Source organism: Oryctolagus cuniculus, chromosome 19 (genome assembly GCF_964237555.1).
Source record: "Oryctolagus cuniculus chromosome 19, mOryCun1.1, whole genome shotgun sequence".
NCBI lineage: Eukaryota > Metazoa > Chordata > Mammalia > Lagomorpha > Leporidae > Oryctolagus > Oryctolagus cuniculus.
This window is the reverse complement of record NC_091450.1, coordinates 5,800,892-5,828,100: the sequence shown is the minus strand read 5'-3', so window position 1 is coordinate 5,828,100 and position 27,209 is coordinate 5,800,892. Positions and strand designations below refer to the sequence as shown.

At 56.8% G+C, this 27,209-nt stretch overlaps 1 protein-coding gene across 2 annotated transcripts; it reads left to right on the top strand.

Moving 5' to 3' along the window:
• The first annotated feature begins 254 nt into the window (after positions 1-254).
• On the top strand, positions 255-27,209 carry ITGAD (integrin subunit alpha D). 2 transcript variants are annotated; one of them, XM_051834950.2, is made up of 30 exons: positions 255-390; positions 1,734-1,839; positions 3,301-3,404; positions 3,490-3,560; positions 3,642-3,756; positions 5,851-5,981; positions 8,397-8,542; positions 10,800-10,953; positions 11,040-11,190; positions 11,380-11,453; positions 12,397-12,526; positions 12,665-12,807; positions 12,945-13,085; positions 13,178-13,387; positions 14,339-14,469; positions 14,586-14,743; positions 16,991-17,145; positions 17,358-17,489; positions 18,241-18,314; positions 18,518-18,656; positions 21,972-22,088; positions 22,175-22,254; positions 22,337-22,420; positions 24,924-25,002; positions 25,162-25,269; positions 25,374-25,448; positions 25,639-25,752; positions 25,891-25,992; positions 26,227-26,337; positions 26,739-27,209. In XM_051834950.2, exons 1-30 carry the CDS (start codon positions 360-362, stop codon positions 26,853-26,855), a joined length of 3,483 nt encoding a protein of 1,160 aa, XP_051690910.2. In that variant the 5' UTR covers positions 255-359; the 3' UTR covers positions 26,856-27,209. The 2 variants fall into 2 exon arrangements, with proteins under 2 accessions (XP_051690910.2, XP_017193265.3); XM_017337776.3 differs by having other exon boundaries at positions 13,175-13,387.

The following is a 27,209-nucleotide window of genomic DNA, read 5'->3' as shown; positions in this document are numbered from 1 at the left end:
CTGGGGGCCATTCAGCTCCATTCTGCAGCTTCCCCTTCCACTCCTGCCCAACCCCTGAGTCCCCAGAGAGCTCTGGGCCCTCTCCCCTTGGCCACCAAGTGGCTGCAGAGGACCAGGAGTGGGAAGCCAGCTGCCCGCAGGAGCCTGGAGGGGGTGGGGAGCAGGAAGTATTCCACCCCCCACCTCTGGCCTCTGCCCCTGCCTCTGTTCTATGATTAACCAAGCCCTCTTCCCCACTGTGCCCCTCCTCCAGCCCTGGAGGCCCTGAGTCATGGTTTTAATACCTCCTACAGGGGCGCTGATCTCCCTCCAGGCCACTGTTCCCTCTCCACTTCCCCTCACCGCTGCACTGCTCAGATATGGCCCTTGGGGCTGTGGTCCTCCTTGGGGGTGAGTGGGGGTCCTCAGGGCTGGGGAGGAGCTCTCTGGGGGTGCTCAGCGTTATACGGGAGGGGTGTGACCTGGACAGAGGTGAGGGCAGTGGGCTCAGGAGCTGTGCTCTGGTGGACGGACACCTGCTTTTCTCCATGGCCGCCCTCTCTCCTGTTCCTGGGGGCCCTGGTGGGGGTGGGGGTGCTGAGTCGGGGAGGGCAGCCTAGAGGGAAGTTTACCAGAGTGGTGGGGAGGGGCAGGTGGGATGGCCCCTCGCAGAGCCTGATGTCCCCCGAAGTCTGGTTTCACGCAGGGACGAGTCCGCAGTGCAAATCTCCCCAGGGACCTCATCCCAGTGTCCCTGAAAAAGCCAGATGTCACACAAAGCCCAGGTTTTCAGCTTCTCCTGAGTAACCGGAAGGTCCAGGAGCTCTGGGGGCAGGGGCTGGGTCACGGTGGGGGGCGAGCCGCAAGCTCTGTGAGCACCGCCCCCCAGCCCAGGACCCCTGGCGTCCCTGCCCCGTAAGCCAGCAGCCTGAGCACCTTGTCAGGTGGCTGGGGCTGATTTCCAGCTCAGGACCCAAGCGCCAGGAGGAGGGAGGAGGCTTCCCTGAACAGCTTCCCAAATACCTGGCCTCGCCTGGACCCCCCAGGCAGGCGTGGGAGCCCCTCAGAGCTTCCCCATTTGGAGCTAACTCCTCAGTCCAGAGACGCCTGGGAATTCTGAGGGATGGGGAGGAGAGATGGCTGCTGGGGAGCAGGGAGCCAGAAAAAGCCCTGGGAAGGTAGGGCCAGCCACAGCAGAGCTGCGAGGAGAGCAGGGTGGGGTCCTGGCTGTGTTGCTGACCGGCTGTGTGCAGACCGAGCAGACAGCGAGGGTCAGGCCTTGAAGGATGAGACAGACTCTCCCCTCTCAGAGGCGGACACCAAGAGCCGGGCCTTGGGAAGCACACAAGCATGGATCACTGATCCCAGAATTCCGAGCCAGCTCCCAGAGCTGGAGCTCGGGGTCTCTGTACAATGAGAAGATGTGGGGGTGGTGGACAGGGTTTGAGTTGTCTGTCTGTCCTGTGTCCTGGTTTGCCAGGGACTGTCCTTGCTGTAATGACTAATGGTGCCCATTTCATATCAGAAGGTCCCAGATTACACAATCAGTTTCATAGTCACCCTGCCTTATGGAATGCTCCTGATCTAACCCTGCAGGAAGCAACTGGCCCACTGCCAGCCAGATCCTGGCTGTTCTTGCAAAAGTGTCTTTGGAGGGGCCTGGGTTATTGCCCTTGGCACTGGGCTGGGTTATATTGGAAGGAGGGAGGGGATGGGGGCTTCTCTGACGCCCCTGACCCCTCCCATGGCCTTAGTCCTGGCTTCTTACCACGGATTCAACTTGGACGTGGATGAGCCGGTGATCTTCCAGGAAGACGCAGCGGGCTTCGGGCAGAGCGTGATGCAGTTTGGAGGATCTCGGTAGGCCACGCCCCCATCCCTTCCCTCACGTATGCCCGAAGTGTCCTGCAGGCAGGGTGGCCTGAGTGACACTCCCTTGGGGGATTCTGGCGGAAGGACAGCTGCTTGAGAAGATTTCCAGGCTCCTCTGGGGCCCCTGACACCACCAGTGTTTTAGGCTCAATCCCAGGCAAGGCCACAAAAAACCTGTAGGCCAGACACTGACCTGGGAGGGAGGCTTGGAGCCTGTCCTCCGGGTGGGGCAGTTTCTTTGCTTCTCCTGTGCTGTGTCCCTCCTGGCCCACACTCAGTAAATTCCAAATTTATCGCACTTCACTTGGTCTCTTCAAACTCTTAGTGAAAAATCTCATTGTTGCATTTGTGTGTGTCTTTAGAAATGTGTGCTTTCTAAATCGGTCTTAGATTTCTTTTTTAAAAAAATTCTAGTGTATTTATTTATTTGAGAGCGAGAGCGAGAGCAAGAGAGAGAGAAAGAGATCTTTCATCTGCTGGTTCACTCCCCAGATGGCTGCAATGGCCAGGGCTGGACCAGGATGAAGCCAGGAGACAGGAGCTTCTTCCAGGTCTCCCCCTGTGGGTAGCAGGGGCCCAATCACTCAGGTCATCCTGTATTGTTTTTTTCCCAGGCCATTAGCAGGGAGCTGGATCAGAAGTAGAACAACTAGGATTAAAACTCGCACCCATATGGGATGCTGGCAATATATATAGCTTTATCCACTTGGCCACCATGCCAAGTTTGTCCACCATTTATGCCAGCAGGTCCTGAACGTCTCCCTCGCTGGTCACCTGTTTAAGGTTCACCTGCATCTCCTTCTTGGGTGGCTCACAACAATGGCATTTTAGACACACAGTGTCCTCACCCATGGCTGGGATGTGCCATTTTTGTTTTTAAATAGTTTTATGTTTAGTGACTGTTAGAAAAAAAATCCAACTTAGAAGCCAGCATTGTGGTGCAGTGAGTTAAACCAGTACCTGCGACATCAGCATCCCTTATCTGAGTGCCAGTTCAAGTCCCAGCCGCCCCACTTCTGTTCTGATATACCTGGGAAGGCAGCAGATAATGGTCCAAGTGCCTGGGTCCATGCCAACCATGTGGGAAACCTCAAAGAGGCTCCTGGCTTCAGCAGGACACAGCCCCAGCCATTGAGGCCATTTGGGGAGCGAACCGGCTGATGGAAGATCTCTCTGTCTCTGTCTCTCCCTCTCTCTCTTGAACTCCACCTTTCAAATAAGTAAATAAATCTTAAAAATGAATCCAAACCATGTGTATAGATAAATGCACATATATTTATGTGGGTAGTCTAAAAAGTAACGGAAAATGCCTGCACATGCCTCAGCCTTCTGACTTCTGAGCTGCTGCCTTGGCACAAACGCCCAGAGCAGCTCCCACTCCACTTCCTCACCCCAAAGTGCCCCCCATTCCCCACCTCACCCCTCACCGTGTGCCGCTTGCATCTGCAGACTCGTGGTGGGAGCCCCCCTGGAGGTGGCGTCGGCCAACCACACAGGACGGCTGTACGAGTGTGCGCCTGCCTCCGGCACCTGCACGCCCATTTTCCCATTCAGTGAGTGACCGGGACCCCCGGGGGCCCCGGCCCTCCCAGCTTTCCCCTCTCCCTTGGCTGAAGGCCTGTCTGTGGGTTCTCTCAGCGCCCACCGAAGCCGTGAACATGTCCCTGGGCCTGTCCCTGGCGGCCTCCCCCAACCATTCCCAGCTGCTGGTGAGTGGCCCTGGGCGACATGAGGGATGGGACACAGGGAGGGCCGCGGGGGTGGACCCGATGCTCACAGTTCTGTCTCAGGCTTGTGGCCCGACCATGCATAGAGCCTGCGGGGAGGACGTGTACGCCCAAGGTTTCTGTGTGCTGTTGGATGCCCACGCACAGCCCATCGGGACCGTGCCAGCTGCCCTGCCCGGTAGGTCCTTACAGCCTGTGGTTGCCAGTGGCAGCATTCGCTGGCCCTGAGGGGTGGGTGGAGCATGCAGCCTGCCTCTCAGCCCTCTGTGCCTAGGCTCCCCTCCTGAGTGGCTAAGGCAGCATTAGCAGCCCCTACAAGGGCGAGGGAAGCTTCTGGCCTGCAGGGAGGGCAGCTCAGGGCAGGAGCTCCCAGTGGGCAGGGGATGCGAGTTCTGCAGGTGGCAGAGAGTCCCCCAGTGCGGGCAGCAGGTGAGTTTCAGAGGGGCGGGGCTGCGGAGGTGAGATCTGCGGTGAGGAACACACATCTGGGAGGAAGGCAATTCTTCTGGATGCTTCCCTGCTGAGCTCCAGGGACCCCCAGACCCACTGCTCCCCTCTAAGGCATGCCAGCATGGGGCAGTGGGAAGTGTGAGGGAAGAGAAGGGGCCTGGGGACAGCACAGGGGGCTTTCTCTGAGCGTCAGTCTGCAGAATGGTGACGCCCATGTTAAAGTTTTCCGTGGCCTGGTGAGCAAGGGGTTTCATTGGCTGGGCTCCAGTTTCCTCTTTGGGAAGAGGAGGGATAATAACTGGAGTGGTTATACAGAGGGTAATGCCAGCGCTGCGGCTCACTAGGCTAATCCTCCGCCTTGCGGCGCCGGCACACCGGGTTCTAGTCCCGGTCGGGGCGCCGGATTCTGTCCCGGTTGCCCCTCTTCCAGGCTAGCTCTCTGCTGTGGCCCGGGAGTGCAGTGGAGGATGGCCCAGGTGCTTGGGCCCTGCACCCCATGGGAGACCAGGAGAAGCACCTGGCTCCTGCTATCGGATCAGCACAGCGCGCCGGCTGCGGCAGCCATTGGAGGGTGAACCAACGGCAAAGGAAGACCTTTCTCTCTGTCTCTCTCACTGTCCACTCTGCCTGTCAAAAAATAATATATATATATATATACACACACACAGAGGGTAAGGTTTCATGGATGTAAAGTGCCTGGCCTGACATGTATGTCACAGCTGTTGTCACCTGTCTTCCTGCTGAGGGCTGTGTTGGGACCAGGCAAAGAACAGTGCGTTAACCCAGAGAGGCTGTGGTGTCAGGCTTGGTGGCTTTTTTTTAAAGATTTATTTATTTTTATTTGAAAGTCAGAGTTACACAGAAAGAGGAGAAGCAGAGGAAGAGAGAGAGGTCTTCCACCTGCTGGTTCACTCCCCAAATGGCCACAAAGGCCGGAGCTGCACCGATCCGAAGCCAGGAGCCAGGAGCTTCTTCTGAATCTCCCATGCGGGTGCAGGGGCCCAAGGACTTGGGCCATACGCTACTGCTATCCCAGGCCATAGCAGAGAGTTGGATCAGAAGTGGAGCAGCTGGGTCTCGAACTGGTGCTCATATGGGATGCTGGTGCTTCAGGCCAGGGTGTTAACCCACTGCGCCACAGCGCCAGCCCCAAGATCTCTCTTTTTTTAAAGAATTATTTTATTTATTTGAAAGACAATTACAGAGAGATCGAGCCAGAGAGAGAGAGAGAGAGAGAGAGGTCCTCCATTCTGCTAGTTCACTTCCCAAATGACCGCAATGGCCAGAGCTGAGTTGAACCAAAGCCAGGAGCCAGGAGCTTCTTCTCCCACATGGGTGCAGGGGCCCAAGGACTTGGGCCATCTTCTACTGCTTTCCCAGGCCACAGCAGAGAGTCGGATCGGAGGAGCAACCGGGACTTGAACTGGCACCCATATGGGATGCTGGCGCCGCAGGCTGGGGCTTTACTCACTGTGCCATAGCACGGCCCCAACACCCAGAGATCTTAAGTGACTTGCTTGCATTCCCCAGCTGGCAAGGGGCAGAGCTGGGATTGGAGCCCAGGTGCCTTGGTCCGGGAGGCTCACTGAGTGGGGTTAATGGTTGAATAAGTATTTGTTGGCAGAATGAATGGGGAGCCCAGCTGACCCTGTCCTCACTTCCTCCTCCCTCTTCCCAGGCTGGGGTGAGCTCCTCTGCGAGGGGCTGGAAGCTGGATGGGGAGGCCAAGCACGGGCTGAGACTGTGGATCAGGGAGGGTTTCTGGGGCTCTCGGGGATGGCTGGGACCCACAGGTGTGTCCCTGATTCCTGCCTCCCTGTAGAGTGCCCAGATCAAGAGATGGACATTGTCTTCCTGATTGACGGCTCTGGCAGCATTAGCTCAAATGACTTCCGCAAGATGAAGGACTTTGTCAGAGCTGTGATGGACCAGTTCAAGGACACCAACACCCAGGTGAAGACTGGGCACCGAGCCCTGGGGGACAGGGTGGGGCAGATCTGGGAGGGGGCCATGGAGCTGTGACCTGATGAGGTTGGGTAGGGACCAGGGTCAAGGTAGGGTCCAGTGCAGGGCCGACCCCAGCCCTGGCCTAGGAGGTTCCCCCGTAGACGCGGTGTGAATCCATGCTATTTAAAAATGCTGGAAGGATCTCAGCCTAATTTTGCTGTGAAATTTGTCCTAAGGTAATCAGCCACACAAGTGAAGGTTTATTATGTTTTCCATGTAACTCGTGATTTCTTTGTCTTCTTATTTTATTTCCCAGCAACTAGTGTGTATGTATTTATGAGGGAACTTCAATGTAATCATGCAAAATGTAATTGAAAGTTCAATTCTTTTTGATGCATAAAATTTGAAATTTGTGCACAGAAGAGGTCTTCAGTGGCTGGCACTCTGGCGTAGGGGGTAGAGCCAAAGCCTGCAGTGCTGGCATCCCCTATGGGCGCCAGTTCAAGTCCCAGCTGCTCCACTTCCGATCCAGCTCTCTGCTGTGGGCCCAAGGACTTGGGCCATCCTCTACTGCTTTCCCAGGCCATAGCAGAGAGCTGGATTGGAAGTGGAGCAGCTGGGACCCAAACCAGCACCTATATGGGATGCCTGCACTGCAGGCGGTGACTTTACCCACTACACTACAGCATGGCCACTACACAAGCGTTTTGAAGTTCCCTCATAAATTCATGTATGTGCAAAATTCTTGAAGGTTTTCTTTGTAAATGCTGAGAGGAGCATGTGACTTTGTTTGGGTTTTCACTTTTCTTTCTGTATTTTTGGGCCAGTCCATTTTTAAAGGATCTATTTGATTTATTTGAAAGGCAAAGTGAAAGAGTGAAAGGAAGAGAGAGAGAGAGAGAGAGAATCTTCCATCTGCTGGTTCACTCCTTAAATGGCTGCAACAATCGAGGCTGGGCCAGGCTGAAGCTGGGAGCCTAGAACTCCATCCAGGTCCCCAGTGTGGGTGCAGGGACCCAAGCTCTTGAGCCATCATCTGCTGCTTTTCCAGGCACTTTAGTAGGGACTGGATCAGAAGTGGGGAGCAGCTGGGACTGGAACCAGCACTGTGGTATGAGATGCCTGACCACAGGTCCTACCCCCTGGCTGGTCCATTTTCCCTTGTGGGTTTCAGCACATTATTTGTAGGGCCTGAGAACACAGTGGAAATGCTTTGTAAGTCCTCAGTGATCCCAGAATAACCAGTGTGCTAAAGGCAGCCACCACCGTCAGAGCCCTGAGTCCCAACGCCTCCCCCCGCCCTCAGCAGTGCTCACTGATGCAGTACTCCAACCTGCAGTTCTTGCTAATGCAGTATTCCAACCTGCAGTTCTCACTGACACAGTACTCCAACCTGCAGTGCTCACTGATGCAGTACTCCAACCTGCAGTTCTCACTGACACAGTACTCCAACCTGCAGTGCTCACTGACGCAGTACTCCAACCTGCAGTTCTCGCTGACGCAGTACTCCAACCTGCAGTTCTCGCTGACGCAGTACTCCAACCTGCAGTGCTCGCTGATGCAGTCCAACCCATAGTTCTCTGACGCAGTACTCCAACCTGCAGTGTTCACTGACGCAGTACTTCAACCTGCAGTTCTCGCTGACGCAGTCCAACCTGCAGTGCTCACTGACACAGTACTCCAACCTGCAGTTCTCACTGACGCAGTACTCCAACCTGCAGTGCTCACTGACACAGTACTCTAACCTGCAGTGCTCACTGACACAGTACTCCAACCTGTAGTTCTCACTGATGCAGTACTCCAACCCATAGTTCTCACTGACGCAGTACTCCAACCTGCAGATCTCCCTGACGCAGTGCTCCAACCCATAGTTCTCTGACGCAGTACTCCAACCCATAGTTCTCTGATGCAGTACTCAAACCCATAGTTCTCTGACGCAGTACTCCAACCCATAGTTCTCTGACGCAGTACTCCAACCCATAGTTCTCTGACGCAATACTCCAACCTGCAGTTCTCACTTATGCAATACTCCATCCTGCAGTTCTTGCTGACGCAGTACTCCCACCTGCAGTACTTGCTGATGCAGTACTCCAACCTGCAGTACTCGCTGATGCAGTCCAACCTGCAGTTCTCACTGACGCAGTACTCCAACCTGCAGTTCTCACTGACGCAGTACTCCAACCTGCAGTTCTCACTGACGCAGTACTCCAACCCATAGTTCTCTGATGCAGTACTCCAACCTGCAGTTCTCACTGACGCAGTACTCCAACCCACAGTTCTCACTTATGCAGTACTTCAACCTGCAGTACTCGCTGATGCAGTACTCCAACCCATAGTTCTCTGATGCAGTACTCCAACCTGCAGTTCTCACTGATGCAGTCCAACCTGTAGTTCTTGCTGATGCAATACTCCATCCTGCAGTTCTCGCTGATGCAGTACTCCAACGTGCTGGTGACACATTTCACCTTCAGCAGCTTCCGGAACAGCTCCAATCCTCAGGGCCTAGTGGAGCCCATTGTGCAGCTGACAGGCCTCACATTCACAGCCACAGGGATCCTGAAAGTGGTGTAAGTGTCCCCCTCTCCCCCCGCCCTGTGCTATCTGTGGCTCTCTCGCAGGGGTCCCTGCAGCCCTTCCCAGACGCTGGGGGAGGGGGGCTCTGGATGTGGGGGCTGCAGAAGGGAGTGGGCAGATGGCAGGCAGGGCCCTCCCCCCGGGGCGTTCCCCTGGCCCCTTTGCACTGGGTCCACCTGATGTGGGACTGGAGTTCCCACAGGCTGGCCCCCAGGAGCCCAGTGGGGCAGTGGGAGGGATGGGCTTTAGCCCAGACACATCGCAGTTCCCCTCCTGGCTCCTGCAGGCCATGTGACTCACCCTGGGAATGCTGACTCTCAGGATCAAAGTGGGGATCAGCTCACACTTGCTGTTAGGATTCAGTGAGCACTGTGTGTGAGCTGCTTGGCCCAGGTGCACAGACAGTGCAGGGCACCCAGCTGAGGTTCTCCTCAGAGAACGATGACACAGAGCCTCTCTCCTCCTGGGCACAGACTCAGGAATCAGTGCAAGGCTCTTCCTGGGGCCTCTGTCCCACTCCCCTCCCTCCAGTCCCCTTGCTCATCATGCACGCCCAGGGTACTCACTGTGAGCCTGTCTAGTCCAGAGCTCACCATCACGCAGACCCTGCTGTGTGTGTGTGTGTGTGTGGCCACAGAAGAAGATGTGGTTCTCGTGGGAAGGAGCCAGGCGGAAGTCCTGGGATCCTTGGCTTCCTGGGCTGTAGCCAGAGCATCCCAGGCAGAAGATGGCCCCTTCAAATGCACCCTCTTCCCTCAGGTGGCCCCTCTGTAGACACTGCCCTGTAGGACTGGACAACCAGGAGGGAGGCAGCCTCTGTCTCACACAGGGGGCCTCCCTCTCCAGAGGCCCCTCTACCCCTCAAGATTCTCCAAGTGCTGGGGCCGGGGAGGCAGGGGTGACAGGCCCTGCTTGCCAACTCCCAGAATGCACTGCACCTCCTAGAATGCGCTGTGTCTCCTGCAGCCTTCCCACTCCCCAGGGCCAAGCCCGTCTCAGCCATGGTGCTACATGCTTCTCCCTCCCTCCCTCCCCACCTCCCGCTGTTCTTTCTTCTTACAGAGGATTCCTTTCAAAAAAGACAAAATGGCAATAACATTAAGGGCTTTAGTTTAAAGGCAGAGAGCTGTAGCCCCTCTAGGCAGGTGCTCATAGTATTTTAGCACAGAGACTGCACAGGTGCACCTGACCCAGTGACCCCTCCGCCCCACTCAGCCCAGGGCCACGTCCAGCCTCGTCTTTGTGCAGACCTGTTTCAGGAGTTCACCAGCAGGCTGCGGACTGTTTTCCTCCTGCTTTGTCTTCAAATTGGCCCTGTAACAGGGCATTTCAGAAAGCGAATGAACGTATATCGTGAAAGAACTATGGGTGGATATTAAGTTTTATTTTAAATATTTATGTGAAAGACAGAGTTACAGAGAGAGGTAGAGACAGAGAGGTTGGTCTTCCATCCACTGGTTCACTCCCCAATTGGCCGCAAGGGTCGGAGCTGCACCGATCCGAATCCAGGAGCCAGGAGCTTCTTCCAGGTCTCCCACCCAGGTGCAGGGGCCCAAGGCCTTGGGCCATCTTCTACTGCTTTCCCAGGCCATAGCAGAGAGCTAGATCGGAAGTGGAGCAGCCCAGACTAGAACCTGCGCCCATATGGGATTCCAGTGCTAAAGGCCAGGTCTTTAACCTACTGAGCCACAATGCCAGCCCTGGATATTAAATTTTTTGGCACCCAAATAAACCTATCTGTTTATCCCATCTTTCCATGAACTTTTTGAAGCACCCTGGGGAAGAACCTCTTCTGTTTGTCCACAGTTTGCTGTTTTCCTTTCACGTGCCTGTGCACTCTTCAGCCGAGGGGCTGCAGCACGGTCTGCTAACGTTGACATTTAGGTTGTGTCCAGGATAATACTTGGCGTGTGGGTGTTTTCCTCCGGTCCGTCTTGCAAGCAGAGGATTGAGGCTCAAGGCAGTTGGCACCTGCCCAAAGCGTGTCTGACCTCCAGCTTCTCCCCTGAACCTGCTCTTCCCGGGAACGTAGCTCAGCAGTGGACAGAAGTTCAAGGACCAAGGCTCTGCGCGCCTTGATCGTCCATCTGACTGTTACCCGCACGGCATTCAGCAAGGGCTGAGCCGTTTTCTTAATGCTCCTGGGTGGAGTCTGAGGGTCCCAGGCCTCCCCAGCCTCTCCCCTGTGTGGCACAAAGGAAATCTTTGCAGAAGCAATGGGTGGTGTCACTTGCTCATCTTTCCCGACAGGACAGAGCTGTTTCAAACCAAGAACGGGGCCCGCGAAAGTGCCAAGAAGATCCTCATCGTCATCACAGATGGGCAGAAGTACAAAGACCCCCTGCACTACAGTGCTGTCATCCCACAGGCAGAGCAGGCGGGCATCATCCGCTACGCCATCGGGGTACGGCTCCTCTGCCGAGGCCCCTCCCAGCACTGTTCCCGTCCCTCCGCCAGGCTCCTCCTCCTCAGCGGGCCTCTCTGCGTCAGGTGGGGGACGCGTTCCAGAAACCCACAGCCAGGCAGGAGCTGGACACCATCGCCTCCGAGCCGCCCGACGCCCACGTGTTCCAGGTGGACAATTTCTCAGCACTCAGCAGCATCCAAAAGCAGCTGTATGACAGGATCTTTGCCGTCGAGGGTAAATTGGGGGGCACGTTGGTGACTTGGCCCTGCCCCGACTGTCCCCTGCAGCCTTGATGACCTTGTTCCACTCACCCAAATTTGCTCCCCACAACCCAAGCCCAGACCAGGTCCTCCTCCCTCTGCTCTGAGCCCTCGGGGTCTCAGGGCTCTCACAGACCCCGAGCGACCCCGTTCCCCTCCCCAGGAACCCTGTCATCGGCAAGCACCTCCTTCCAGCATGAGATGTCCCAAGAGGGCTTCAGCTCACTTCTCACCACGGTGAGCGGAATGGGCACTGGTGCTTGGGTCTTGGGTGCTAAGGCTAGGCCAGCCCTGGGCAGGGAGCTGGGCCCAGAAATACACAAAAAGAGAATTTGTCTTCAAGTTCAGTGTGGGAAGGAGACATGCAGAAGGTGTGTGAGGGCCCAGAACTTGTGAAAGGAGACTGTACCAGCTCAGGCAGGCTGAGTGGGGGGAAGGGGCAGCCACGGGGCAAATCCAGGGACGGGCTGCTTCAGGTAGGGAGAGAGGCCAGTGCACAGGTTCCCTAAGGTGGGAACAAGGGGACTGTGCTGGAGAGAGTAGGACCAGCAGGGCTGGGGCCGGGCAGGGACAGCCTGCAAGGAGAAGGACCAGACCCGGGGAGGGACCTGTCTGACAGCAGGTATGTGTGGATCCATGGGAGGCTGCAGAATGAAACTGGGTTGGGTCCTTGGGGTTCAGGGTGCACTTGTGCCTGCGTTTGTGTGCACAATCAGTTACATAACCTGGATTGTGAACAGTGCCCAGCCAAATCCCCCCTCTCCCTGAGAGCACACGCCCCTCACAGGAAGGCTTTGAAGTGGATCCTTCCAGAGAGAAGAGCCAAGTCCCTGGCAGAGGGTGGGGGCCAGGGGCCCAGGCCACAGGCTTGGTGTGCTGCAGAGCAGAGGGCCCACCATGGGGTTTTGGGAGGGTCCTAGGTGCCAGCCTGAGGGGCTTGGCTGTGCTTTCCCAGCAGGTGCCACCGGGTCTCACAGTGGGCAGTGGGGAGCAGGGGGGAGGGGGCAGGAGGGCGGGGCTGAGCCAGTGGTGGCAGAGGGGATGGACTGGGAGACAGGAGTCGTGTGAGGCCTGGGGGAGACAAAGAAACCCCAGGTGAGCAGTGGGTTGGGGCGGGTGCTGCTTTGGCTCAGGCTGGCTCCCGCCCAGGCCCGCTCAGCATCGGAATCCTCCCTCCCAGGAAGGACCGGTGCTGGGGGCTGTGGGCAGCTTCGATTGGTCCGGGGGTGCTTTCCTGTACCCCCCCGGCGGGAGCCCCACCTTCATCAACATGTCTCAGCAGAACGTGGACATGAGGGACTCCTACCTGGGTGAGGAAGGGGTGGGGGTGGGGACAGGTGGGAGCTGAGGCTTGGGGTGGGGTGGGGCTGGGCTGGGAGGGGAGGGAAGAGGAGGGGAGAGGAGGGGAGGGGAGGGAGGGCAGCCCCGTGCTGAACCCCACCCCTCAGGCTACTCCAGCCAGCTGGTGCTTTGGAAGGGGGTGCAGAGCCTGGTCCTGGGGGCGCCTCGCTACGAGCACACAGGGAAGGTCGTCCTCTTCACCCAGACGTCCACGCACTGGGAGATGAGAGCCGAAGTCACAGGGACCCAGGTGGGTGTGGACGCAGCCAGAAGGGACCAGGGGTGGAGAGGGAGAAGGCGAGGGGCGGAGGGTGCCTGGGGGTGGGGTGGGGGTGGGGGGATGCCTGTGGCAGGGGCAGGTGGATGACCGCAGCCTTTGCCCTCCAGATCGGCTCCTACTTCGGGAGCTCCCTCTGCTCTGTGGACGTGGACAGAGACGGCAGCACCGATCTGGTCCTCATGGGGGCCCCCCATTACTATGAGCAGACGCGAGGGGGCCGGGTGTCTGTGTGCCCCTTGCCCCGGGGGGTGAGTGGCTGATGGACGCGGGGCTGGGTGGGGCTGGGTGTGGGGCGGAGGGGTTGCCTGGGTGCAGTCTTGATGCTGGTTTTCTTCAGCAGCAGGCTCCGTGGCGATGTGAGCGTGTTCTCCGCGGGGAGCAGGGCCACCCCTGGGGCCGCTTCGGGGCGGCTCTGACCGTGCTGGGGGACGTGAACGGGGACAAGCTGGCAGATGTGGCCATCGGGGCCCCAGGGGAGCAGGAGAACCGGGGCGCTGTCTACCTGTTTCATGGAGCCCCGGGGCTGGACATGAGCCCCACCCACAGCCAGGTGAGGCCCAGGGCCTTAGCTTCTCCTTCCTTCTCCTTTCTATTTCTTGGGCTCAGTGAACGCAGCCTCCTGTCACTGACCTTGGCAGCTGCCATCCCTCCTCCTTCCCGTGTTTTATTCCTTGAACTTCAGCAGGCCTGGGTAAGTGCTGGTCTCTCCTTCACTTCCAAACAGCCTTGGATACATTGTGGCAGCTTAATGGGCAAGAGCGAGGCATTGAACTAAGAGCCCAGGTCACACCCAGGGCCTGGCCAGACCTCCTGGGCTGGGTGGCCTCAGGCAGGGGGCTGACTTGGCCTCTTTCTATGACCAACTTGGTCTCTTTCTATGACCAATGAGGTTCCCCCTTGACTTCTCGTACAGACAGCTTGGGGAGGGCACCAAGCTCTGTGCTCTCGGAGAATTTTTTTTTTTAAGATTTATTTTTATTTATTTGGAAGTCAGAGTTACACAGAGAGAGGAGAAGCAGAGAGAGAGAGAGAGAGAGAGAGAGAGAGAGAGAGGTCTTCCATCCACTGGTTCATCCCCAATTGGCTGCAATGGCCAGAGCTGGGCTGATCCAAAGCCAGGAGCCAGGAGCTTCTTCCAAGTCTCCCACGTGGGTACAGGGGCTCAAGGACTTGGGCCATCTTCTACTGCTTTCCCAGGTCATAGCAGAGAGCTGGATCAGAAGTGGAGCAGCCGGGTCTCGAACTGGTGCCCATATGGGGATGCTGGCACTGCAGGCCAGGGCATTAACCCGCTGCCCCACAGCGTCGGCCCTGCTCACGGAGTATTTATTAGTAACCCTGGCAGGTGGTAAATAATTGAGCCTGTCACCCCTGTACTGTTCTATTTTTTATTCCATTGTTTGTCTGCTCCCTCGGCAGATCCGCTCCCTCTCGGGTCTCCGTTCTGCAGCCTGTCCCATCATCTCCCCTTGATTTTTCCCTTCTTTTCCTACCTGGCCAGCACATCGCGGGCACCCAGCTGTCCCCCAGGCTCCAGTACTTCGGGCAGGCGCTCAGCGGGGGTCAGGACCTCACCCAGGACGGCCTGGTGGACCTGGCTGTAGGGGCCCAAGGACAGGTGCTGCTGCTCAGGTGAGAAGCCCTTCCTCTCCCCCTGCTCCTTTGCTCACTGTGTGTCCCACCCACCAGTGCTGCCCTCCCTGCCCTGGTTCTCGTCCCATCCTCTCCTCCCTGCTTTTCCCCTTCAGGAGTCAGCCAGTGTTGAAGGTGGGCGTGGCCATGAGATTCAGCCCTGTGGAGGTGGCCAAGGCTGTGTTCCAGCACTGCAGAGAGGCATCCGGTGCCCTGGAAGCCGGGGAGGCCACTGTCTGCCTCACAGTCCACAAAACCTCTCCCGACCAGTTAGGTGAGTGTCCTCCCTGAGGGAGGACCTGGCCTCCCACCCCAATGGGACACCTGGGATGGAACAGGCCCAGACCCACATCTCGCCTCTGCACCTGCTCAACTACCCCCATCAGAAACCAGGGCCCCTGCTCTCCAGCGTCACATCCGGGTCTACAGGTCCTGCCTCCAGGACCCCTCTGGAGTCCGCCAGCTTCTGTCTCCCAGGCCCTGCCTGCCTCAGGCCACTGCTTCCCCTTGCTTCCTACACAAGGTCAGGACCCTGAGCAGTCCTGAGCTCTGTGCCTGCGCCCCCTCCCCGTTCTCCACAGGGACTGCTCTTGATTGTTCTAAAATGCAAGTCTGGACTTCTGCCTCAGCTGCCTGCCATCCCTCACAGCTCTTCCACGCAGTTGTAAAGACCACAGCCCTCCCTGCACTGCCCTCTGTGGCTTGGACTCTCCTTATCCCAACCCCCTGGTATCATTCACCGTCTGTAAACACCCAGCTTCTTCCCCCACTGTGGGCTTAGGCACTGCTCCCACAGTCCTGGCTGCTCTCCACCCTTCTCTCCTTTTTTTTTTTTTATTTTTGACAGGCAGAGTGGACAGTGAGAGAGAGAGAGAGACAGAGAGAAAGGTCTTCCTTTTGCCGTTGGTTCACCCTCCAATGGCCGCCATGGCCGGCGCGCTGCGGCCGGCGCATCGCGCTGATCCGAAGCCAGGAGCCAGGTGCTTTTCCTGGTCTCCCATGCGGGTGCAGGGCCCAAGCACTTGGGCCATCCTCCACTGCACTCCCGGGCCATAGCAGAGAGCTGGCCTGGAAGAGGGGCAACCGGGACAGAATCCGGCGCCCCGACCGGGACTAGAACCCGGTGTGCCGGCGCCGCAAGGCGGAGGATTAGCCTACTGAGCCACGGCGCTGGCTCTCCCTCTTTTTTTAAAGATTTATTTTATTTATTTGAAAGTCAGAGTTACACACAGAGAGAAGGAAAGGCAGGGAGAGAGAGAGGTCTTCCATCTGCTGGTTCACTCCCTAGATGGCCACAACAGCCGGAGCTGCGCCGATCCAAAGCCAGGAGCCAGGAGCTTTCTCCAGGTCCTCCCATGCAGGTGCAGGGGCCCAAGCACATGGGCCATCCTCCACTGCTTCCCCAGGCCATAGCAGAGAGCTGGATCAAAACTGGAGCAGCAGGGACTAGAATTGGTGCCCATATGGGATGCTGGCACTGCAAGCGGCGGCTTTACCTGTTACGCCACAGCGCTGGCCCCATCCACCCCACTCTTTTAAAAAAAAAAAAATATTTGAGGTGGGGTAAGAGAGGGAGGGAGGGAGGGAGACAGAGAGAGAGAGAGAGAGAGAGAGAGAGAAATAGGATGACCATTTCCATCTGCTGGTTCACTCCCTGTGTTAGTCTGCTTTTCAACGCTTCAACTCAAATACCATGCAGCAGCTCCTTGGGAAGGAGCAGGTTGACATTAGCTTCTAGTTTGGAGGTCAGAGGTCATGATCAGTTGTCCCCAGAGACACGTCTTTGTCCCCAACATCTGGCGGACGTTGGCCATAGCCTAGTAGATGTCCAGGGACCACTACACGATGAGCTGAGAAGCAATAGAGCTGCTGGGCCAAACTCTGTTTAAACAAACAACCCTGTTGCCATAACTACCCGCTGAGGGTGGCTCCCAATGACCTAAACTCCCCGAGTGCCCATAGCAACCCAGCCCAGGGTGAAGCGGAGAGCCAGGAACTCAACCCAGGTCTCCTGTGTGGGTGGCAGGAACCCAATTCTTGAGCTGCCTCCCAGGGTCTACATTAGCAAGAAGCGGGAATCGGGGTCTAGAGTTGGGGATCAGACCTAGGTAGTCTGCTGTGGGACAAGGGTGCCCTAACCGCTAAGCCAGTTCCATCCGGATCCTGCTCATCCTCCTGCCTAAGCTCCAGGTCCCAGCTTAGACCTGGCCTATCTTGGACAGCACCCCCTGACCAGGGCTGCCTTCGCATATCCTTTGCATCCCCAGCCCTTGCCAGCCTGGCACTGATGGATGACTCCTGTGCCTGGCTCCTTTAAGAGGATGTGAGCTTTGCAAGGGTAGGGCTTCTGTCTTGTCTGTCTGTCTGTCTGTCTGTCTGTGTTCTCCACAGGACACCCCCCAACCCAGCACCATGACCCATGACATTAAAAAGTGCTCAGCCAGTATTTAGTGCATGAACAAATCAGTGGACATTCTAGATTCTTGCTCCTTTTCTGTTTCCCACGGCTCTTCCCCTTCAGGTGATGTCCAGAGCTCCATCAGCTATGATCTGGCACTGGACCCAGGCCGCCTGGTCTCTCGGGCCATTTTTCAAGAGACCCAGAACCAGACTTTAACTCGAAGGAAGACCCTGGGGCTGGGGCGTCACTGTGAAACCATGAGGCTACTTTTGCCAGTGAGGATTTGGGGACCTGGGGAGGTGGGGAGGGGGAGCACAGGCTGGACTCCAGTAGCCCCTGCTCTGCTGACCAAACTGGGGCTGCAGAGAGGAAACTGAGGCCTGGGAGGGGGGCTTGGGTGAGCACCCCGTGGACAGAGAAGTCCTGGCGGGGGAGGGGGTTGGCGAGGGGCAGGCCAGCAGCTCCTGAAAAGCCCAGTCTCCCCCAGGACTGCGTAGAGGACGTGGTGAACCCCATCGTCCTGCACCTCAACTTCTCCCTGGAGGGACAGCCAATCCTCTCATCCCAGAATCTGCGCCCTGTGCTGGCCACGGGCTCGCAGGACCACTTCATTGCCTCCGTGAGTCTTGCCGGCAGCTCCCAGGGAGGTGCTTGCTGGCCCCCGTGTCTCCGTGCACTTCAGAACCCACAGCAGCCCCCCGTCGCCTCCCGATCACATCAAGTCCAGAATGCCTCCCCCAGGCTCCCGAAGCCCTGCCCCCACTGGGACCCTACTCAGATCCTGACGGGCTCCCTATTTTGCCTACATCCATTCTTCCAGTTCCCACTCTGCTGATCCTGCTGGCTTTTCTCATCCCTATTGTGTGCCTTTGTTGGCGTCGTATCTCTCTTGGAAACACCTCCTTCTCCCCAAAGCCCTAACTCATCCCCCTGTGTTTTGAGAACCACCCTCAGCAGCTTCCACTTCTCCGCCCCGTTTTATGCCTTGGTGCTCCTGGGCCACCAAGCACATGACCGGAGTCCTAGCCATCTGTCTCTGCATGTGTGGCCTCTTGAGACTCTAGGTGCCTTGTGCACAGGAACCTGTAGTTTCCAGCTTTCCTCTCCCTGACACCCGGAGCGTGTCCACTGTCGCACTCAGTAACACTTGCCGAAGGACTGCTACAGTGAGTTGGGTTCGACTCACTCAGCTTGACCCTCCTTGGAGACAAGCATCTTGTCTCCCCTGTCTGTCTCAGCCCCGAGCTCCTCCCCTCCCCTCCTCGCCAGCGTCCGGCAGAGGCCCAGGGACAGTCATTGCTGTGTTTCCCTGTGGGGGCTGTGGGAAGGTGAGGACCGAGGTGGGAACAGAAGGTGCTGTTTTGCTGCAGCTCCCCTTTGAGAAGAACTGCGGACAAGATCGCCTGTGTGAGGGGGACCTGAGCATCAGCTTCAACTTCTCGGGGTGAGCTGCCCCTCTTCCTGTCAGACGCCCGGGCTTCTGTATTTCCTGTCACCACGGGGGTGATGCATACCCATGCTTCCCCTCGCCTGTCTCTCACAGCAGTGACTGTGACTGACAGGTGAGCTCCTGTAATCCTACTCCTGCCTTTGGTCCAATGCCAGCCCCTTTCTAGTGGAAATTCCAAGACTTTCCTCTCTCTTCAGCTTGAATACCCTGCTGGTGGGGCTCTCCCTGGAGCTCACAGTGACAGTGACCGTGCGGAATGAGGGCGAGGACTCCTATGGGACCGCCATCACCCTCTACTACCCAGCAGGGCTATCCTACAGGCGGGTGTCGGGCCAGGTAAGCAGCGCCCGAGGGCTAAGGTGGCTGGGACCCCTCCCCTGCCTGTAACCCCAGGGTTACAAAGCGTTTCTAAAATCCTTCTATGATGCTACAAGGGGTCCTTGAAGTTCCAGGAAGCGTGTACTATGCAAAACTCATGCATGGATTTAAAAAATGTTTGCACCAAAATAAGCTTATCTTTTAACTGCATTTTCCTTGAACTTTTGAAGTCCCTTTTCATATAAACACACACATGCACACGTACTACACACATGGGGTGGGGGAGAGAGACAGAGACAGAGAGAGATAAAGCATATGTAGTTTCCTGAATAATATCAAGCAAGTGGGCAGTGCCTGAGTTTGTGTTCTGGCCTCACTTCTATTCCAGCTTCCTGATAAAGCATTCCCTGGAAGGCAGAAGGTGGTGACTTAAGTGTTTGGGTCCCTGGCACCCATGTGGGGACCCTTGGTTGAGTTCCCATCTTCTGGCTGTTGTGGGCATTGGGGGAGTGAACCAGTGGGTGGAAGATATCTCTCTCTCTTTCTGCCTTTCAAATACATAATTAAAAAGAACAGTAACTTCACTGTTTAAAAATAGCAAGCAGGCATCTATGCCGTTAGCATCCAGATCTAGACATTAACCTCTGTGGCAGCCCCAAAGCCCCATCCCTTTGTGCTCTGCCTGTGGTAATCCTACCCTCTCCCCCAAAGTAACCTCTGTTCTTTCTTTGTGATCCTCATTCCCTTTGTATTTCTTTAAAACTCTGCCACCCCCACGTGCGTCCTAAAGAACTCCATCCAGGCTGGCCAGTATGTGAGCTGAGACTGAAGGGAAACATTTTATTTATTTATTTATTTTTTTACTTATTTGACAGGTAGAGTTAGACAGAGAGAGAGAGAGAGAAAGAGAGAGAGAGAGAGAGAGAGAAAGGTCTTCCTTCCGTTAGTTCACCCCCCCCAAATGGCCACCGTGGCCAGCGCTGCGCTGATCCGAAGCCAGGAGCCAGGTGCTTCTTCCTGGTCTCCCATGCGGATGCAGGCACCTTGGCCATCCTCCACTGACCTCCTGAGCCACAGCAGAGAGCTGGACTGGAAGAGGAGCAGCTGGGACTAGAATCCGGCACCCGTATGGGATGCCGGTGCCACAGGCGGAGGATTAATCAAATGAGCCATGGGGCCGGCCCCAGGGAAACATGTTGTATGCACCCTTGGCCCGGCCTCATTCCCTCTATGTTATGCTTCTGAGGGTCACTGATGTTGTTGCAAGGGGCTGGTGAACATCTTCCTTGTTGCACAGAATCTCTTTGTACGATTACACCGCTGTGGTCTGTGCATTCTACAGCTGATGGCAGTCTGACTCACGTCCTGATTTGCCCCATGACCATTCATGAGTATGTATCCTGGTGCACCCATGCATAATATTTTGGAAGGTGTCCCCTGTGCGTGGAAGTGCCTGGTCACTGGGGATGGGTTAGGTTCAAGTTTAATAAGTAGTCAAACTGTTTTCAAAGGTATTTCTCCCTATTTATTCACACTTCCATCAGCAGCATGGGAGAGCTCCTGTAGCTTTCCACTTACCCCAACTCTTGGCATTGTCAGACTTTAATTTTTGTGAATCTGGTAGGTAGATAATAGTATCTCCTTGAGTTTTTCAAAATAGACTTATGTTTTAATTCCATTTTCTGTGAACTTTTATTTTTATTTATTTGAAAGGCAGAGAAGGTGGGTGGAGGGGGAGAGAGAAAGAGATCCCCAAATGCCCACAGCAACTGGAGGCCAAAGCCAGTCTGGAGCCAGGAGCCCAGAACTCAATCCAGGTGTTGCACGTGGGTGACAGGAACTTGGCCACTTGAGCCTGTAGCCTCCTAGGGTGCACATTAGCAGGAAGCTGGAATCTGAAACAGAGCTGGGACTTTAACCCAGGGACCCTGATACAGTATGTGGGTGTCTCAAGTGGCCTTTTTTAAAAAAAAAGATTGATTTCATTTATTTGAAAGGCATAATTACAGAGAGAGAGGGAAAGACAGAGATCTTTGATTCACTGCTTCACTCCCCAAATGGCCACAACTGTTGGGGCTGATTCAGACTGAAGTGAGGAGCCAGGAGCTTCTTCCAGGTCTCCCATGTGAGTGCAAGGGCCCACGCACTTGGGCCACCTTCTGCTGCTTTCCCAGGTGCATTATCAAGGAGCTGGATCAGAATTGGAGCAGCCAGGACTTGAACCTATGCCCACATGGGATGCTGGCACTGCAGGTGATGCTTAACCTGCTCCACCACAACACCAGCCCCTCAACTAGCATCTTTGCCACTGCCCCAAACATCCATCATTCATTGCGGTTTTAAGTTGTATTTTTCTAATGACATTGAGCAACTTTTCATATTTTTCTTGGTCATTCAGATATCTCCTTTGGGGAAGTGTATGTCCATATCTTTTTTCCATTTTTCAATTGGAAGGCCTATATTTTTCTGAGTTCTTTACATATTCTGGTTACTAGTCCTGTTGCAGTCCTGCTGCTTGTCTTTTCTGTCTCTTTATAATAATCAGAATTTTTTTAAAAGATTTATTTATTTATTTGAAAATAAGAGTTACCCAGAGAGAGAAGGAGAGGCAGAGAGAGAGAGAGAGAGAGAGAGAGAGGTCTTCCATCTGCTGGTTTACTCCCTAGAAGGCTGCAATGGCTGGAGCTATGCCGATCTGAAGCCAGGAGCCAGGAGCTTCTTCAGGGTCTCCCATGTGGGTGCAGGGGCCCAAGGATTTGGACCATCTTCCACTGCTTTCCCAGGCCATAGCAGAGAGCTAGATTGGAAGTGGAGCAGCCAGGACTTGAACCAGCGCCCATATGGGATGCTGGCGCTACAGGCAGCAGCTTTACCCGCTACACCACAGTGCTGGCCCCAATAAACAGAATGTTTTAACTTGATTGTGTTGTGGGCATCTGGGGAGTGAACCAGCAGATAGAAGAGTTCTCTTTCTCCGGTACCTTGCCACCCCATCTCTCTGCCTGCCTTTCAAATAAATAAAAACAAATACATGAAGAAGCACTTCCTTAGCCCAAGGCAACTAAAAAGTGCTCTGTTATCTTCTAATAGTTTTATTGTTTTCTTTTTCACCTTTAATCCTGTTGGCATTTATTTTAATATATGGTGTGAGGTAGGGGTCTAACTTCTTTTTCTTTAGCTCCCTGTCCCCCTACACACAGTAGGGGTCCGAGTCTCCAGCGCTATTTATGGAGACGTCTGTCTGTTCCCCACTGCTCTGCAGGCTGCCACTGCTGCGTGTCAGGCCCACACGTGCATGTGGGGGACGTTCTCTGCTTTACTCTCCTCCCCCAGACACAACCCTGGCAGCGCCCCCTGCACCTCGCATGTGAGGCTGTACCTACCGAGAGCGAGGGCTTGAGGAGTACCAGCTGCAGCGTCAACCACCCCATCTTCCAAGGGGGTGCTCAGGTCTGTGCCTCCCCCCGAGCCTCATCTCTGCTCTCCCTCCCCCCCCTTCCCCATGACCTCCTCTCCCTTCCTTCCATCTCCTGCAGGGCACTTTCGTAGTCAAGTTCGATGTCTCCTCCAAGGCCAGCCTGGGTGACAGGTTGCTCATGGGGGCCAGTGCCAGCAGGTGAGCCAGGCATCCTCTGGTCTGCAGCCCCAGATGGAGATGCTTCTGAATCCTTCCATTGGGCTCCCCTGTCTTTCTCCAGTGAGAATAATAAGCCTGCGAGCAACAAGACCTCCTTTGAGCTGGAACTGCCAGTGAAATACGCTGTCTACATGATGATCACAAGGTGCTCATCCCAGCCCTGCCCTTGACCTCTCACCTCCCTGTAAGCCTGGCCTCTCCCACGGCCCAGGCTGTACTTTTTTGAAAGTTTTTTTTTTATTTATTTACTTGAGAAGCGGTTATAGACAGAGAGAGGGAGTGTCAGAAAGGTCTTCCATCGGCTGGTTCACTCCCCAAATGGCCACAATGGCCAGAGCTGGTCCAATCCAAAGCCAGGAGCCAGGACCTCCTTCTGAGTCTCCCACATGGGTGCAGGGGCCCAAGTGCTTGGGCCATCTTCTGCTGCTTTCCCAGGCCTTTAGCAGAGAGCTGGATTGGAAGTGGAGCAGCTGGGTCTCGAACTGGCGCCCATATGGGATGCTGGTGCCGCAGGGGGTTGCTTAACCTTCTGTGCCACAGTGCCAGCCCCAGTCTGCACTGTGATGATGGACATCTAAGCTCTGCCCTCAGAGTTCCACTGTGAGAGCGCTGGGGGCAGGGGCAGCCACATATTCATTTCATAATATTAAGGCACAGCTTGCCTGTTCTCTGAGGGATCGGCCTGCTCATGGGCCACACACAGCTCATCCCCACTGTGCTCCTCTTCCTCTCCCTCCTCAATGCCAGCTTCCTTTCCCCTGAGGCCAGCCCTGTCCTACACGTTCCATGCCAAGGTCCTGCAGCAAAGCCCCTGCAACTGAGCACTCTGAGTCAGGGAGTCTGTCACCCAAGGAAGTGGTCTGTCTCCACTCAGAGGAGAGAAAAGGTCAAGTTTCCGCAGAACCCAGAGTGGGGCCCGAGGTGTGATCCGCTGCAGGGAAGGAAGGGGCAGGGCTGCTGCCCTGGGCTCTGCAGGTGGGTCAGGGAGCTGGGGGCCCAGGAGGGACCCTCCCCCACCACACACACACACACACACACACACACCTTCCATCAGCCAGTTCACTCTCTAAACGCCTGCCCCAGTTGGTGCTGGGCCAGGCTAGAGAGGGAAAGAGACAGAGACCTTTCACCTGCTGTTTCACTCCCCAAATGACTGCAACAGCCAGGGCTGGGGCCAGGCTAAAGCAAGGAGCCAGGGACTACACCCTGATCTCCGACATGGTGGCAGGGACACAGTACTTGGGCCATCATTTGCTGCCTTTCCATGTGCAGTAGCTTGAAATTGGAGCAGAAGCAGAGCAGCCAGGACTTGAACCTGTGCTCTGCTATGGGACACTGGCACAAGCCATGGCTTCACTGAGATATAACGCTGGCCCCACATGTGCGTGTCTTCATCACAAAGTGAAATCCCCCATCAGAATCTCTTTTAAAGAGTGAGAAATGCAGGCAGGGCTCCAGCAAGGTTCAGTAGCTTGCCTCGGGTTACTCGGGCAGTGGGGCCTGAGACGTGGAGCCAGGTGGTCCTACCCCAGTGCCCGTGTGTTCTGAGTTGCCAGGCAGGCTGGGAGAAGACTACCGGGCCTGCAGGGCTTCTGGGTGCTGGGGGCTGTGCAGAGGAAGGCTCCTCTGGTGGGCCCCTTGATTCTGCTGAGACTTGAGAAGTTCAGCTCCAAGAGGGCAGGGGTTGTGGCTTAACTGCTGACTCCAGGGCCAGCACAGAAGCACACAAAACACAGATGGAGGCCATGGGTGGATGGAGGAGTCAACTGACAGAGAGATGGATGGGTGGATGAGTGGATGGATGGGTGGGTGAGTGGGTGGGTGGGTGGGTGAGTGGGTGGAAGACGAGGAGAGGGAGGGATGATGAATGGACTGACAAGAATGATGGATGCATGGTTTGGATGGATAGATGGATGGGTGGATGGGTAGGAGGACCAACAGAGAGGGATGGATGGATGAGTGGGTGGGTGGGAGAGAAGGATGGATGGACGGTTAAAGGGGATAAGGAAGGAGGGACTGATGAGTGGATGGGTGGGTGGGTGGGAGGACCAATAGAGAGGGAGGGATGATGAGGTGGACTGACAGAGTGATGGATGAGTGGGTTGGATGGAGGGAGGGAGGGAGGGAGGTAGAGAAGAGGGAAATCCTCCTGCAGCCTGGTGCCCATGTGCTGTCGTGCCTCATGCTTACTTAGACACCTGTCTTTCCTGCACTCCGCCATGGAGGCTGCCACTGCCACGTCTCCCAGGTGGCCCAGCTGTTGTCCCTGCAGGCCCCTTGCAGCCTCCCCAAGCTTAGCCCCAGGCTCACATGCACCTGCCCCAGATGCAACGTGAACGCCTTTTCCCACTGGGAGATGTTGTGATGCTGAGTGGGGTGAAGGTTCGGGTGGGACATTAGGTGGAAATTTGCAGAGTGGGAGTAAGGACACTCCAGGCAGAACAAGAGCTTGGGCGACGTCATGGAGGACCCAGGGCTGGCAGGGGACCAGTGCATAGTCCCAGTGACAGAGGCAAAAGGCATGGAGGTGGTGGAGACCCCGTTCTGCCCCTGGGTTCTCGGCTGGGCCCCTCCGAGTCCCTGCGCCTGACCCGGCACAGCCCGGCACAGCCTCGAGCAGGCCGTCACCAGGTGGCCTCTCTGTCCAGGCACGAAGGCTCCACCAGGTTCTTCAACTTTTCCACTTCCGCTGAGAAGAGCAGCAAAGAGGCCGAGCACCGCTATCGGGTGAGCGCCCGGGGAGCCCCCACGTCCATGCATCCACGGGGCAGACAGAGCAGGAAGTTGGTGGGGGAAGATGGAGAGGAGCTGAGGGCCCCGCTAGCGAAGAGGTGGGCTTGGGCCGCGCCAGGGACCACCATCACGTCCTGCCTCGGTTTCCCGCAGGTGAACAACCTGAGTCTGCGAGATGTGGCCGTCAGCGTGGACTTCTGGGCCCCCGTGCAGCTGAACGGAGCAGCTGTGTGGGACGTGGCGGTGGAGGCCCCTGCCCAGGTGCCCGCCTCGCCTCGCTGGCCAGGGCCCGGTCCCACAGCCCGCACACCCTGGCAGGGGCACCGTCCACGCTTGGGTGGCTGAGGATTCACGTCTCTCTCCAGAGCCTGCCCTGTGCGCGGGAGAGGGAACCTCCGAGGACCTCTGACCTGAGCCGGGTCCCGGGGAGTCCCGTGCTGGTGAGAAAGGCCCTGAGCCCCCAGTCAGTGCGGGCGCGGCCGCGCTGAGGGGCAGAGGGGCAGCGCTGGGCTGAGGGCAGGACCGCGTCCTGGGCTTGCTCCGCGCTGCCCCGCCCACACAGCCTCGGTTCTGTGCCTCGGCCCCTCCCTAAGTGAAGCCCCCTCAGCCTCGCGCTCCTCTGGTCCCTAGGACTGCAGCGTTGCGCACTGCCTGAGGTTCCGCTGCCACATCCCCTCCTTCAGCGCCAAGGAGGAGCTCCACTTCACCCTGAAGGGCAACCTCAGCTTCGCCTGGGTCAGCCAGGTGCGGAGGCCCCAGCGGCAGCGCCCCTCCCCCACCCGCGGGCGGCACCTGCTGTGGCTGCGCCATGCTCCAGCCTGGACAGTTCTGGAACTCTGAGCACCCCCAGAGCCAACCGCCCGGCTCCTCTCGCCCTTGCAGATGCTGCAAAAGAAGGTGTCGGTGGTGAGTGTGGCCGAGATCACCTTCAACAGGGCCGTGTACTCCCAAGTTCCGGGCGAGGAGCCCTTTATGAGAGCCCAGGTAGGGGATGCGTGGGAGGCTGGGCCAGGCCCCCAGGGCTCCTGGTGCTGCATAGCTAATGCTGGGTGGGGGTTGCCAGGGTGCAGGGAGGAGGAGGAGGGGTGAAGGTCTCTGGGCAGGACGGTTGTCCCTGAGCTCAGGGGTCTCTGCCTGGCAGCCCTTGGAGCAGGGGCAGGAGGGAGAGGAGGCGGGAGCTGGGAGGGAGTGGGGACAGAAGGCCTGATGCCCCTGCAGGTGGAGACGGTGCTGGAGGAGTATGAGGAGCACGACCCCGTCCCCCTGGTGGTGGGCAGCTGTGTGGGCGGCCTGCTGCTGCTGGCTCTCATCTCAGCCACCCTGTACAAGGTGAGCGTGTGGCCCTCCCTCCACACTACCTGCATCCACCAGCCTTCTCCAGACAGGCGGCAGAGGGATTGCTCAGAGCACCGGCCCGCAGCCTGGCTCATTGTTGGCTCTGTTCCCGACTGGCTGTTTAAGGTCAGAGGGGTCGCTTGACCTGCAGTGTCAGTGTGTCCCTTCTAAATGCTCACAGCGCCCACAGTGCAGAGCGGCTGAAGTGAGACAGCCATGCGCCCGGCGCCTGCTTTCCCCCAGACACAGTGTCGCAGCCGCGGGGCACATTCGTGGTCTGGCCCAGAATCTCAATCCCGCGCAGCCCCCCTCCCTTCTCCCCACTCAGCTCCTTCCTGCCCCCACCTTCGCCCCTGCCCTCTCACCCAGATTCTGTGGTTTCTTTCCCCTCCAAGCTTGGCTTCTTCAAGCGCCGGTACAAGGAGATGCTGGGCGAGAAGCCGGGAGACGCGGCCACCTTCCCCGGGGAGGACGCCAGCTGCGGGGCTTCAGATTTGCCTTTGTCCCAGTGATCCCCTCTCCTGCCCGTCTCCTCCCGGGGCTGGTCCTGCCTCCCACTGGAAAGCTGTCTCCGTGGGTGCAACCTCTGCAAGGGTCGACTGGTCTGAGCATCCCCTGGGTGCTGAGCCCCATCCCAACGGTGGAAAGGTTCTTCTACTTCTGCACCTCTGCCATGCTCCAGTGACAGCACTGCTGACGCAGGAGGCAGGGTGTGCACGTGTAGAAGAATGGCCACGTGGAATGAGGATGTCGGTGATGCATTTGCCTTGTATGGAAAATGCCCTAATGCAGGCACTGGCATGCTACCAGAGGTAGAGTTGAGAGAACCTACTTATGTGTACAGAAAAAGTTGTCTTGCTTTTCTC

Bases quoted from the DNA above. Each gene is read 5' to 3' on its own strand.
- ITGAD (XM_017337776.3), top strand. From the start codon at position 360: ATGGCCCTTGGGGCTGTGGTCCTCCTTGGGG. The intron at 11,191-11,379 runs GTAAATTGGGGG...TCCCCTCCCCAG, and splicing joins CAGGATCTTTGCCGTCGAGG to GAACCCTGTCATCGGCAAGC. The intron at 17,490-18,240 runs GTGAGTCTTGCC...GTTTTGCTGCAG, and splicing joins AGGACCACTTCATTGCCTCC to CTCCCCTTTGAGAAGAACTG.